Below are 15163 nucleotides of genomic sequence, written 5' to 3'. Positions count from 1 at the left end.
CTGCATTAACGTTAAACTATGTTGATATTGTACCTTAATTGACTAGTTTGGAAACTAGTCACTTAAAATAAAAATCGTCCACACCTGTGGAGTAACAGTTAGCGAGCCTGGCCGTGAAACCAGGTGGCCCGGGTTCGATTCCTGGTTGGGGCAAGTTACCTGGTTGAGGCTTTTCCGGGGTTTTCTCTCAACCCAATATGAGCAAATGTTGGGTAACTATTGGTGCTGGACCCTGGACTCATTTCACCGGCATTATCATCTTCATCTTATTCGGACGCTAAATAACCTAAGCTGTTGATAAAGCGTCGTAAAATAACCTACTAAAATAAAAAATATATACATAGATGTAACTAACTGATTGGCATGGTGCTTACCCAGATGCCTGCTGCGGCAGTAGCGAATCGTCCGCATGGTCTGTGCCAGCATGTGCATCTTCTCAAAGTTGACCAACCCATCCAGGCAGGTCTTATTGCCCTCATGTGTGAATGTCATGTCTGAAACAGAAGGAAAACAATCAGATTGGAAGTGAAACGCCCATCTACATCTCACTGAAGAAGCAGACGGACAGACAGCATGTGAAAAACCACTTTTCTTGTAGCAGACTTGTACAGTAATGCCGTGAAATTCTCGAAATTGACTTTTAGACCTAATAATTTCTCTTTAGTGAAACAGTCTGTTTTTGGTAGACTTTTGCAGTACGGTTGTGCCCTTCTTTGCCAGTTAATCGGCAATTTCATTTTCCATCATCCATATGTATGAAGGGAATCGAAAAACCATTGAACAACTTCTAAGAGAAACAAGTGAAAGAGAAAATACAATCAATCAATCAATCAATCAATCAATCAATCAATCAATCAATCAATCGATCAATCAATCGATCGATCAATCAATCAATCAATCAATCAATCAATCAATCAATCAATCAATCAATCTTCATAATGTATCCAGCTGTTTGCTGACAACATAAAGTCCACTATAGTCCACTGTAGTCTATTCAGTTGTTGTTTTTCACGAGAAATGAGGGGTATTTTGATCGGTGTTCATTATAGATGCCTCTTGCTAGTAGCCAGAGTTGGGGTGTAGTCAATATATACTGCAGGGCTGTGTCTTCTGCAACCGGTATTGATGAGTTTAATTTACTTCTTTTGTGGTTTATGGATGGACAGTATAGAAGAATGTGTTCCAGATCTTCATCATAATTATTACACCACAGACAAGCAGGATTATCAGAAATGTGAAATCGGTGTAGGAACAATTGAGTGACAATGTGACCTGTTCTGGCTCTTGTTAAAAATGTTTGATCATGTCTGGGAAAGCTTTTGTACATTTTCAGGTCATTTGGTTTCTTTTGTACAGACTGTAAAATTTTCCCTTTGTCAGAAGAGAGCCAATTGTTGATCCATATGTTTGTAAAATGAGACTTTACTGAAGCAAAAGCACTGGATAGAGATATCACTTGAAGAGGTCTTGGTTGCAAATATGTTGCCTGTTTTGCAATATTATCGACTTTCTCGTTTCCAGGTATACGACAATGACCAGGTATCCATTGAAATGTTATTTCCTTTTGGAGTTCTTTTAGTTTACTTAGTTGTTTCTGAATTGGAATAATTCTATGTGCATATAGGTTTGGTACATATTTAATTATATTAAATATAAAAGAGAAGATACAAGAAAACAATGGAACGATATTAAAGGCCTGGGAAAATGACCATTGTACCATCTGCAATGAAATTAATTAAAAATTGATAAAACACATCTCGAAAACAAGGAACTAAATCAAGATACCCATAAAAGAACATTACCAGTTTATATTGGGAAGCAGGACGTCGAATTTAGCAGCAGCAGTAGTTTATTGACCATATGCACAGATTTTTACAAATCATGGCTTCATCAATCTTATTTTTAGATCGAAGATCAGCCATTAAAAACCAAGCAACCAACCAATCAACCAACCAACATCCAACATCGTAAGATGAAGATTACATTTGTAATGTTTCTTCCCACCCATAAGCAGTGCTGACTAGATCAGAGGCTATGGACAGTTCTCTATAACAGAGTCGCCAGTATGAAAGGATGATTCCGAGCCTTTGGCGTGAGACGAACTCGATAGCTCAGTTGGTAGAACGCCTGACCGAAGTGCAGGAAGTCGCAGATTCGAATCCTGCTTGAGGTTGTGAAATTTTTCTTTCATACCATGGCATGATTGTGACTATAAAGTATTTAAATTCATTAATATGTCACATCAACGGACGTATATACGTCATCCAACATCGTAAGATGAAGATTACAGTTTTATTTATATTTATAATACAATTTACGAAATTAAGGCACTTTTTACAGTAACTATGTATAAAAAATAAAGTTACATAAATATATTAATTTTTAAAACCACTTCGTTCGTCTGGGTAGCTCAGTTGGTAGAGCAGCTGGCTACAGACTGGAAGGTCCGGGGTTCGATCCCAGGTGGTGACAGGATTTTTTCTCGTTGCCAAACTTTCAGAACGGCCCCGAGGTTCACTCAGCCTCCTATAAAATTGAGTACCGGGTCTTTCCCGGGGGTAAGAGGTGGTCAGAGCGTGGTGCCGACCACACCACCTCATTCTAGTGCCGAGGTCATGGAAAGCATGGGGCTCTATCTCCATGCCCTCCAAGTGACTTTATGGCATGTTACGGGGATACCTTTTTTTTTTACCTTTTACTTCGTTCATCCTCTACTCTGTACCAACATTTCAGAGCAATGTTACCTTTGAGCAGGAGAGGCATGAATGGAACAACTGGTGGCTGGAGCTTCCCGACGCTCAGTCTGTATGCCCGATGGTTGCGGCTGGGGTCAATCAGACTCTCGAACTCCGTGTACAACTTGCGGAACTTGGAAGGCAGCTTCTCCCACGTCAGGGACAGTCGACTCACGGCCACGTTGCTGAGTCCCATCACGATGGCAAAGAACGCGTTCAGGTTCTGGTACTCCTTGCAGCTGGATACACAGCAATACATATGGTAAGTGCATCAAGAGATGTGCTGTAGTGTACTGCGATTACATTACAAATAGTTGGGATAAAGGATCAAGAACAGATTTCTGATCGAAAGAACAGAAACGTGGAATTTACTGTGATCAACAAAACAAACGAGTTAGTAAGGGAACTCACTAGGCAGCCAATTTGATGAACTTCCTCAAAATCTGTACCCGTTTGCTGAGGCTGGGTGTGAGACACAACTCTGTCACCACCCAGAACTGTATCTCATTGAAGCGGCGTAGGAACACGTCCAGGTTCGCTGTGATCTGCCCGAAGTGGTGACGTCCAAATGTGTGGTATATCAATTCGTACTGTAAACGAGACAGAAAGATGAAACTGGCACTTCATAACCTCTAGGGACCAGCACAATATAAAGAAAATTTTTCCAAAATAAGAAATTAATTTTGGCAAAATATGAAGATTCCAATCAATCTTCTTAATGCATCCAGCTGTTTGCTGACAACATAAAGTCCACTATAGTCCACTGTAGTCTATTCAGTTGTTGTTCCCTCTCGTGGATACTCACCTTGTCGTGGTGAGGGGCTTAAACTTGTTGTTTAAGCTAACAAGTAACAAAGAGGTACCCATATAAGCTGCATTACCACCAACACAGTCCCACTATATTTTTCACTGTTTATATTCATGGAGTCCCTCAGTGTAAAATTCTCTGGAGGTAAAATAGTCCCTCAATCGGATCTCCGGGTAGGGACTGCACTGAGATGCCAAGAATTGTACTAAAGTAGTTATTTGGAACACCAAAAGTCACACCATCCAGTCAATCAGAGCCAAATTTAAATATGAAGATATGAAATAAATATTTCAATACTAAAATATCTTTTTTCTTAAACCATTTGGAGCAGGTTTACGTCATTATTTACAAAATAATCCTTTAGAAATTATCAGTTTTGTCTATATTTAATATAATAACGTATAAAATACAATAAATCTGCATAATTAAACAGTTTGATAGCATCATTATATCCTTATCTTTATGCAAGAATTAGATAACTGAATTTTCGATATAATAAAGAGGAAAAAAAAAAAAATTCTTAGTCATAAGTTGGCTAGACTCATCACTGGTTATACAATAACAAACCCTTGAAGTTGCAAAAAGAGAATAAATTAAGTAGATAACAAAATTGATGGTCAAAGCCCATTTAAAACACAGAATGTTATTCTGGAACTGTGAAATTTTCCAGTTTACCAATAATCTACTAGGATGCAAGAAAGAATCACATCTAGTGAACGCCATTGGAATAAAAAAAAAAAACACATTTAAAACATTATTTACACGTAGGTTATAAAAATAGAACTGACAACAAGGAGAAAACTTTCACTGGATTTGAAATAAAAAGCAAAGGAACCATTCATTTTGTTTTGGGTTCTCAAATTCAGTGACCCTACGAATTCAGTGACTCTAAAGGGAAAATTTGGAGATTTCACTTGTCTTTGGGAACCCCAGAATGCTGGTGGAATGGATGACTTGGGTTTTCAAGTATTTCCTGGAGAAGATCTCTCTTGTCTCATTATTACAGGCCTATCTGAAAAGTTCGACTCAGTGGTAGTTATAGAAAATTTAATGGACGGAGAAAAAAATCGCCCAAAATATGGAAAAATATGTAGATTTTTTAATGAAAAATGAAAATTAACCAAAACATTATGAAATTTGAAAAATTTGTTGTCGTTAATTGCATTCTACACATCGTAAATCATGAAAACCCTTGTTGTCATATCTCTAGCAGGGAAGGTTTAGAATATGAAATTTTATATTTTGCCCGTCTCTAATAAAATCACTATCTCATAAATTTATAAACAGAAGGCAGTTTGCTGTGATGGTATTTTTTGGTGAAAAATGAGTAAATTTTCGAAACAAAAATATTCTTTAAAATGCTCTGTGATATGTTTGGAATGGATAGCATAACATATTGTGCCCTTATCGGATGTTGAGTCGCCATTTTTAAACTTCCTGCGTTATGGATTTTTAAATCACTCGCCCACTTTTATTGTTGTTTCCGGTAAATTAAATTTTCAAAAAAAATTTTTCTCCTAAAAATACCCTTTGATATGTGTGGAATGCATTGCATAACATTTTGTGGGTATTTGTGCCCTTATCGGATGTTGAAACGTCATTTTTAAACTTCCTGCACTATGGATTTTTAAAGCACACGCCCGCTTTTATTGGTTTCCAGTAACTTCATTTTTTTGCTACATTGCAAGACAGAAATGGATATAATTTCTAAACTATTAAAGATACATGCATCAAATTTAGAACACACATTCTTTAGACTATTAGGAAACTTTTCTCTGTAACAGAATTTTGTTAATTGATTTTTTTTTTTAAATTACGTCCGTTTGTTTGCAAGAAAGGAAATCAGAAAATTGTTATTAAATTTTAATTGTTTATTTTACAAACGTAGGGACAAATATCAAAATTCTGTTACAGACAGATTATAGAACATGCTTTTGCAAATACATTGCCAAAAACAGTTTGAATCTATCTTTAAAAACGGTTTAGATATATCGGTTTTAGTACAATCCTGCATTGGGTATATATTTTTTTAAATTTGGGCCCCCAAATAAAAAATTTATCATAGCTGTTTCAACAATGGATTTTTGTTCGCGCGAGAGTAATATAATTTCAATGTAATAACGATCTTAACTTCCGATCTATTCCTAAAATAATAATTTAATAATTCAGATTGCTATAATAAACCTATGTATAAAAACAATGAAGAAATAACTTAATCGAAATTAAGTTAGCAGGATTTGACAATTCCTATGTACTATACCCAGAAAAACACACGATATGTGAATCAGTTTTAGAAGTTACGACTCAGTCCCATAAATAAAGTGACTAGAAAATGTAAACAACACTTGATTGTCCTGGAAGGGAGGAAGGGAGGCAGGACAAAACTGCAGATGTCAGATAATACCGAACTCGTTTACGGATTAGAGAGTATGAACAGATTTGTGAGTTAATCTTACCTCATGCACACACCAGAAGAGATCCCAGTCGAACAGGGTCATGTGGTACGCCAATTCCTTTGTGCTAAACAGCTCTAAGTCCACATCCATACCTTCAGTTGGTCCCTCTTGTTCCGTCAGGCATGTCTGTAAACATGGCTTCATGTTAGAATTTCATAAAAAAAGCTATGAAGAAAATTCCAAGTCCTGCAACCATATATTCAGGTCACTTGTTTTGAATGAAAGCTTAAATGGAATAATTACTTGACGTTTTAAACAAATGTCGCCCATTTAACGAAAAGAGATTTCTTTCAATTAATAAGCAGATGATATGCCCACCAAGATATGCTACAGGAGCTAAATGACAGCTGGGGGCAGTATGAAATGAAGAAAAATGCAAGCAAGACAAAGGCTATGGTTATTGGAAGAAAAATAAAGAAGGTAAACGTGCGATTTCGATATGAGGCAATGGAACAAATGGACAGTTTCAAAAATATTTGGGGTTTACTATAAGCAGTAACATGAGTTACTGCCAGGAAGTCAAAAGGAGGATAGCAATGGCAAAGGAAGTTTTTAATAGAAAAAGGAACATCATCTGCAGACCTCTGGAAAAAGAACTAAGGAAGAGACTAGTGAAGTGCTTTGTGTGAAGTATGGCATTGCATGGGGAAGAAACATGGACGTTACAACGAAGTGAAGAGAAACGATTATAAGTATTTGAAATGTGGATATGGAGAAAAATGGAGCGTGTAAAATGGACAGACAGAATAAGAAATAAAGCTGTGCTAGAAAGAGTGGGTGAAGAAAAAATAATGCTGAAACTGATCAGGAAGAGAAAAAACAACTGATTTGGTCACTGGCTAAGAAGAAACTGCCTCTGAAGGATGCATTGGAAGGAATGATGAACGGGAGAAAAATTCGGAATAAAAGAAATAAGATAATAGACAACATTAAGACATACTGATGTATTCAGAGACCAAGAGGAAGGCGGAAAAAGGTAAGATTGGGGAATGCTGGTTTTGCAGTGAAAGACCTGCCCTTGTGCAAAAAATTGTGAATGAATGAATGAATGCCCACCAGTCGGGTAGGAACAACAAGTATGTTATGCCAAGCTTTACATATTTATTATTGCTTTTGAATATTTATATTACCGGTACCGATATTCTATTAACAATTTTTTTTTGTAGGAAGTAGAGAGAATTTATGCATTTATCTCAAATGATAAGAAAGCGAAGGGGAGGGAAAAGGAAATGAGCTATGTGTCACTTGATATACTTTTATAAAATTTACAACATAATGGCATTTTAAGTTAAATGAGTTATTTCCAAAAGGACAAAAGGGGCAAACTGACCTGAAACACCTACCTTGCCTTTAGCATAAGAAACTGTTTACTTTACTCTGATTATTGATCTTCTTTCCTTACCAGAGCATCAAGATGATCCTTGGGGGAGACAAAAATACGTCCATTAAGACTAAGACCCGTAGGGATGCTGACGTCGTTATCCCGGAAGACGACTCTCTCACCCGAAGACTTGACCTCCACTAGCACCAAGTCATCATGTCGCAGTTTGAGCTTGTCAGCTGCACAGAGCTTTATAGTCTCTGCAGTCGTGTTCACGTGGAACCTGAGGGTGCAGTACGTGTGGTCAGCGCAGTACACCCGGAATATGACTGCAACCGGAACAAACATGAAGTTAGTGTCGTATTTTATTACCAACCACAGATTAGATACGTATTAGCCAACTTAGGAACCAAACACTACGCTATGTATACGATATGGGAAATAGGGTATTGTATTGTATTGTATTTATTAACATTCCATGGTATTCATACATGCTTACAGCTAGAATATGGAACAACTCAAAAAACTTAATACTATTATAAAATCTTAATTTATAGTCACAGTCTAGATGAAATATATACAGACGAGATTTACAATATAGTCTACTAGTACAACACATAGTTTTAGTATCAATTTCATGAAGTGTTATTGAATGTCATGAATTCACCTACAGAATAGAAGGCGTAAGAAATTAGGTACTTCTTTAATTTGGCCCTAAATAATTTTATGTTTTGAGTTTCATTTTTTATATCGATAGGGAGGCTATTAAAAATTTTTACTGCTATATAACGTACTCCTTTTTGATAGCACGATAGACTTGCCGATGGAGTATGAAAGTCATTTTTTTGAAGTGTATTTATGCTATGAACTGTTGAATTAGTTACAAAGTTTTCACGATTACATACGAGGAAGATTCTTAACGAAAAGATGTACTGACAAGCCATGGGCATTATTTGTAGTTTTTTGAAAATAGTCCTACACGATTCCCTGGATTTGGCACCGACTATTATTCTAATTACTCTTTTTTTGTAATAGAAATATATTGTTACTATCTGTGGAATTTCCCCAGAATATTATTCCAAAACTCATTACCGAGTGGAAGTATGCAAAGTATATTGTTTTTAAGGTATTGATATTTACTATCTTTTGCATAGATCTAATAGCAAAACAAGCTGAATTTAGTTTGGGGGTAATTTCTTTAATATGATTTTTCCAATTTAACACATTATAGATTTTTAAGCCAAGAAATTTGGTTGTTGTTGTTTCTAATAGCGATCTATTATTAATTATTGCGCTAGAAATTTGCGACGTTGAATTTGGATAGAATTTAAATTGAATTATGTTAGTTTTGTTACAATTTAATACTAATTTATTGACTGAGAACCAGTCACATATTTTGAAAAGAATTTCCTCTGTTGAAGATTGGAATGTGTTGGAGTTATTGGCTGTAATTATTATACTTGTGTCATCTGCAAATAATATGGGATGACCTACATCTCTCCTTACAGTGTGTTGTATAGTAAGCAGTACTGGCATGTGACATTGCCACTAACTACTCGGCTGATTTTAATGACAGAAATAATGTCATTATCAAAATTCTGAAGAAAGTTATTTGTAAGGAATATTTACCAGGTAGTCTTCCCAAAACCAATTTTCCCACTACATTTTTATATCAATGAAAAATTTCCCCAGAAAGTATTTTTTCCAGTACCAGATTGTTCTTCCCAAAACACATTTTCCTAATACCATTTCATCCCACAGTATTTCTTTCCTAAGAAATGGGTAACACTGAAAGAGCAACCACGGAAACATTATTTGCAGTTTTATGTTATAATTTAAAGTTTTATGGAACATTACTTGGAGTTTTACGTTAAAAATGTTGTAGTTTTGTGTCACTGAGATGCCCAACAATTCTGTTTTTTTTTTTAGCTTGCATTTCAAAGAACACTGTCTGCATGTACAGTATATCTTCGATATATAAAGTTTATTTATACACACTTTAACATCTGTGGTCATAATGCGTGTTTAGGATCTGTAAGTATACCAATAGGCCGTTTTCACTATTGTTGAGTTCCTGTTTCTATTGTGTGTTGTAGATGATTTGTGTTCATGTAACTGATTTTAGATTTTGATTAATGTTTATGATATTGGTGATTGAGGTGGTGATGAATCATGATATTGTGACAGCTGCACCGGGGTTCGAACACGCGTTCCGACAGGGCGCGTGGCAGACGAAACGCTGGTATGGGGAGCATCTGCATGCTGAAGGGCAGAGGGGGTGTATTACGTCAATGCGGCGAGGGGAGGGTGCGCGCGCAGCTGCTACGTGCGGAGTGAAGGGGGGACGGACCCTCCCGAATCTTCCAGAGAAGTCCGTCCGAAGTGGGGATATCCAGATAATTCGAGAGGACACCCGTAGAAATTTCTCGTAACTATGATTTTGCTATAAAAGAAGAAACGCGAGGGAACTTGGGCAGTTTTTCAGTTTATTCAGCCATTCAGTGAGTAAGCCAGAGCAAGCAAGCCAGTCTTGTGTACCAGAGTTCGACTCGAGTGTGCGTCCGCAACTGTGTCAGCATCCGAAGGCCTGAGTTTGAGTGCAGTGGACCGCAGTTGGAGGGACCTGAGTTCGAGTGCAGTGGACCGCAGTTGGAGGGACCTGAGTTCGAGTACAGTGGACTGTCTCTGAAGGTCTGTGGTTCGAGTTACTGTGAACTCGAGTGACTGAGCTAGAAGAACTGTGAACTGAGAAGTGACAGTTCTGATTTGTAAATAGTGCTTTGTAAATATTAGTTAAGATTAACAGTTCATTGTTGTTCGTAATAGTCCAAGTAAATTGTCATTGTCGTTTGTGGAGTGCAATAACGAACGCTATGTTGCTGTGCGGAGAGCAAATCCCATTGTTGACGGGAGTGAAGTTAAATTGTAGAGAGTGAATAGTTATTGTTGGAAGAATAAAATTACATTGTTGTTTAGTAATAAAAGTTACAATATGTAAATTTCCAATCCGGCATTTGCCTTTGTGACTGAGAGAAACCATGAAAAACCCAGTCAGATTAACCGGCCAGGGGGTTTGAAGCTGGGACCTCCCGAATGCAAGTCTCAAATGTTACTGCCTGAGCCAACTCACTTGGTCATCATCGATATTGTGCGTGTAAAAAAAGACTTTCAACTACATCAGGACTACATTTTGATGAAAGAAAAAAAAAAACGGAAACTGACATAAATACTGTAACAACATTTGTTTTTCAATATTTTATGGAACCTCTTCTTTAATTTGTTTTTTTTTTCGTTTGTGTTTTATGTATTTTAATATTAAGACATTAGGTAACTATCATTTCTTCAAATGTGAGTGTACAGTTTTTCTTTTCAAATCTCTTAAAAAGCAATAGATAGAGATTTAACTACGCTACCTAATTTTGTATACATTTTGATGATATACTGGAGAGAAAAACTCTTAACTAAATTGCAGGAAATGTACAAGTATAAATAGTCAGAAAATTTAGGTGAAACTTGGTTGTCTTGAAGAGAAAAATCTGCAGACAAAGTGATAATGAAGTGGAATTCTTACTCGTTCGAGTCATCAAAAGTGATGAAATCCAATTATCAGAAATTCCACTGTTTTCTACAAGAGACCACCATAATTGTTACAATGGTAACATCTGCTACCAAGAGTTAAGAAGGGAGAAATTTTCATTAATCACAAAATAACGAAGATGACTGCATGCTACTCACTATCGTCCGTGGCTCTTATCACAGTCCGGCCTTCATTGTTGCCACTGAACAGACTGATCGGCTGGCCGCATGGTGGCAGCTTCCACTTCTGCCCTGCGTTGAGGCTGCGCTCATCTTGATAGCGACGGAGTTGAGACATTACGTGGTGCATGAGGCTCGCTTCCTCCTGCAGAGAACTCCACTGTATGCAGTCTGCCTCCAACTCTGTCGCCAATTCCTGCACACATTTTAATCAGTTGTATAAAGATCCCTCATCTCCTTGTCTTTCATAAGAAAATTCAGGAAAAGGCAACAAACAAATCAAGGGTTCGTTTAATTACTTTCTCTGTGGAAATCACTATCCAAGTGTTGTATGTATGTATTTATTTACACTGCAAGTGGGCAAGCACCCAGTGGCAGTGGTACAAACAATGTAAACAATACACAATACAATTAGATACACAATACAATTAGAATACACAATACAATACACAATACAATTAGATACACAATACAATCAGAATACACAATACAATTACACAATACAATACAATACACAATACAATTAGATACACAATACAATACAATACAATTACACAATACAATACAATACACAATACAATTAGATACACAATACAATTAGAATACACAATACAATACAATACAATACACAATACAATTAGAATACACAATACAATACAATACAATACACAATTAGATACACAATACAATTAGAATACACAATACAATACACAATACAATTAGATACATAATACAATTAGAATACACAATACAATACAATACAATACACAATTAGAATACACAATACAATACAATACACAATACAATTAGATACAAAATACAATTAGAATACACAATACAATACAATACACAATGCAATTACACAATACAATTAGAATACACAATACAATTACACAATGCAATACAATACAATACAATACACAATACAATTAGAATACACAATACAATTACACACGATAGTTACAATTAATAATAATGCATAAAATAACCTAATTAATAAGTGAACCTAATTTTACATTTCAACCCACATATATTTAGGCCCTACATAAGTTTCACATTGGTACTGATAATAATCTTTCACTTTACTGTCATCTCACTCACTGTACTGGCACTATGACACATTTCACTGACACTTTAGAACACATTTCACTGACACTATAAAACACATTTCACTGACAAAAACACATTTCACTGACACTGAAAAGAATGGATCTAAATATTCTAGTGGTTTACTGGTATGGCACCATATCCTTAGAAAACACAATCATCTATTTAATTAATTTCACTCTTTTTATCAAAGATTGTGATGGACTTACTGATGAGTCATCTGTTCTTTTCAAAATGCATGCATAGGCTGGAATTCGATTATTTAATATCTTCCTCCACCCTTTTATCATCTTAGGACTGTAATGATTTATGAAATGAGTATTGTATCCTTAGAGAATTCGGTAATTATTTACATTAACTGACAGTGCTTTTTCTAGATAAAATTTATTTAGAACTCCTTGATTTAACTTGAGGAATACGTACATACTATTAAAATTGAGCGGAAATCAATAATAAATAATAAATGCTGATATGACACCACATCCTTCGAAAACACAATCACCTATTTAATTAATTCCACTCTTTTTATCAAAGATTGTGATGGACTTACTGATGGGTCATCTGTACCCTTCAAAATGCATGTATAGGCCGGAATTAAATTATTTAATATCCTCCTCTACTATTTTATCATCTTAGGACTGTAATAATTTATGAAATAAGTATTGTATCCTTAGAGAATTCAGTAATTAATTACTTTGACTAACAGCGCGTTTTATAGATAAAATTTATTTTGAACTCCTTGATTTAACTTGAGGAATACGTACAAACTATTAAAATTGAGCGGAAAACTCTTTGTTACAGTCCTCAGTCTCCTGTCACTTAGCTATCCTCTCATCTAATCCACTCTAACCTTGTCACAGTAATCGACTCCTGTCACTTACCTATTCTTTCATTTAACTCACTCTAATATTATCACAGAATGAGACTCATGAGATGAAAACCCCAATACCTGCTTTGTAGTGAATTAGGTGAAGAAACTATTTTAATAATCCACGTTGAATTTTCGAGATCTAGTAGGCTCTGAGGATGGTGTTAAGCAACATCGAAACAGCTGTAAGCCACACATGCTTACATAATTAACACGAGTAAGATCGCCATTTAATAAATTATTTATAAACTATTTTACATATAATCTATGAATGTAATTCAATAACTCTCAGGTGATATCACCAAAGGAGGACATTGGTAAGCTTTCAAATGTGACGGACTTTCGAGGACAGTATAATTAATTCCAAGGCGGCCAGGTAGCTCAGTTGGTAGAGCAATTGGATATAGACTGAAAGGTCCTGGGTTTAATCCCGAGTAGTGACGAGATTTTTCTCGTTGCCAAAACTTCCAGAACAGCCCCGAGGTTCACTCAGCCTCCTATCAAATTGAGTACCGGATCTTTCTCGAAAGTGAAAGAAGGTCGGAGAGTATTGTTGACTACACCATCTAATTCCAGTACTGGTATAAAAGCATGGAGCTCTACCTTCATGTCCCCCAAGCGTCTTTGTGGCATGTAAACAGAATATCTTTACCTTAATTAAATATACTCTTTGAACAGACTTGAGGATTTTAATAAATTTTCTGATGACGCACTTCCCTATTAGAAAACATTAAAATACGATAGTAAAATATGTTATTTGTATGTTTACTGTGGAGATGTTACAGTGAATCTGATAGACTTTGGGTTCAGGCTGGATATGATCAGCCAATAAATTTACCTGGAAATTTGACTTTTTTCTTTACTAAACCCAGAAATAATAATGTGTGTTAATAAGGTTACAGTACGTTTGTATGGGGCGGCCGGGTAGCTCAGTTGGTAGAGCAGCTGGCTACGGACTGGAAGGTCCGGGGTTCGATCCCAGGTGGTGACAGGATTTTTTCTCGTTGCCAAACTTTCAGAACGGCCCCGAGGTTCACTCAGCCTCCTATAAAATTGAGTACCGGGTCTTTCCCGGGGGTAAAAGGCCGTCAGAGCGTGGTGCCGACCACACCACCTCATTCTAGTGCCGAGGTCATGGAAAGCATGGGGCTCTACCTCCATGCCCCCCAAGTGCCTTCATGGCATGTTATGGGGATACCTTTACCTTTTTACCTTTACAGTACGTTTGTATAGTCTTTTTCCTGAGAACACAATAATAATTTCGACATTTCATTGGAGACAGAGAAAATAAAAATAATATTGAAAAGGATGGTACATACACTTATGAAAGTTATGTATGACTTACTTCCAGAAATGCAAGTGAGCTGGCGTCGTCGAACACAGGATGTCTGATTGTGATGACCCAGCGATGGACAAACTGCACTACGCGTCTCTTACAAGCTAGCAGGAACTCTCGGTCTTGGCTTGGAGAATCTATTCGGTAAGTGCTTCTGAGTCAAGGAAAAATCAAGTTTAACATCTTCAGTAATACAGACCAATTTTCTATCAACACTGTACAACTTTCATTACATGAAGCTGTTATAGAAATTGTTCTATGCAATTTCTCTGCTACATATTCTCTGAGACAGGGTTTGTTTGCTGCTAGAAAAGTGGATATAATTTATCTTACTCTCTCCCATCTTGTGTTAAGAGGTGGTGTTGTGTCAAGCATTAATAATAATAATAATAATAATAATAATAATAATAATAATAAATTAGTGTGTAGCTTCTGTGTGTGGTGGCAGAAATGAAACTTATTAACTTGTAAATATAAAATGATTTTTTTTTTTTTTTTAAGTATTCGTGTAATGAAAGATGATAAATTAGGATTAAACTAAATACTTTTTATACTCAATATTCATCAGAATTTTGAAATCAAACAATTAGTTTATGATAGTTAAAACAAGATATGAACAATTAAGCACACAAGCATACATTTCTTTTCAAATATTTGATGAACACTTTTACTTGAATTGTCCCAAAAAGAAAGGTCTTCAGTCCAGTTTTTGAAAGTTGTGGGAATTTAAAAAAAGTTATGAGCCACTATAGGATTCATTGGAATAAAAATGATTT

General features: G+C 36.0%; 1 protein-coding gene across 3 annotated transcripts in view; it reads right to left on the bottom strand.

The window, feature by feature from the left end:
* Nucleotides 1-15163, bottom strand: part of Epac (Exchange protein directly activated by cAMP) — a 643268-nt gene that overhangs the window by 7181 nt on the left and 620924 nt on the right. For all 3 annotated transcript variants that reach the window (XM_069827610.1, XM_069827611.1, XM_069827612.1), the window contains 7 exons: nucleotides 14397-14535; nucleotides 11056-11272; nucleotides 7402-7649; nucleotides 6000-6125; nucleotides 3147-3325; nucleotides 2745-2974; nucleotides 375-494 (listed from right to left, as the gene is read on the bottom strand). In XM_069827610.1, coding sequence (XP_069683711.1) covers nucleotides 375-494; nucleotides 2745-2974; nucleotides 3147-3325; nucleotides 6000-6125; nucleotides 7402-7649; nucleotides 11056-11272; nucleotides 14397-14535 — 1259 coding nt within the window. The remainder of the gene's footprint in view (nucleotides 1-374; nucleotides 495-2744; nucleotides 2975-3146; nucleotides 3326-5999; nucleotides 6126-7401; nucleotides 7650-11055; nucleotides 11273-14396; nucleotides 14536-15163) is intronic.

The sequence above is a fragment of the Periplaneta americana genome, chromosome 6, assembly GCF_040183065.1.
Source record: "Periplaneta americana isolate PAMFEO1 chromosome 6, P.americana_PAMFEO1_priV1, whole genome shotgun sequence".
Classification (NCBI taxonomy): domain Eukaryota; kingdom Metazoa; phylum Arthropoda; class Insecta; order Blattodea; family Blattidae; genus Periplaneta; species Periplaneta americana.
The sequence above is the reverse complement of the archived record's forward strand: the minus strand, read 5'-3'. Positions and strand labels throughout refer to the sequence as shown.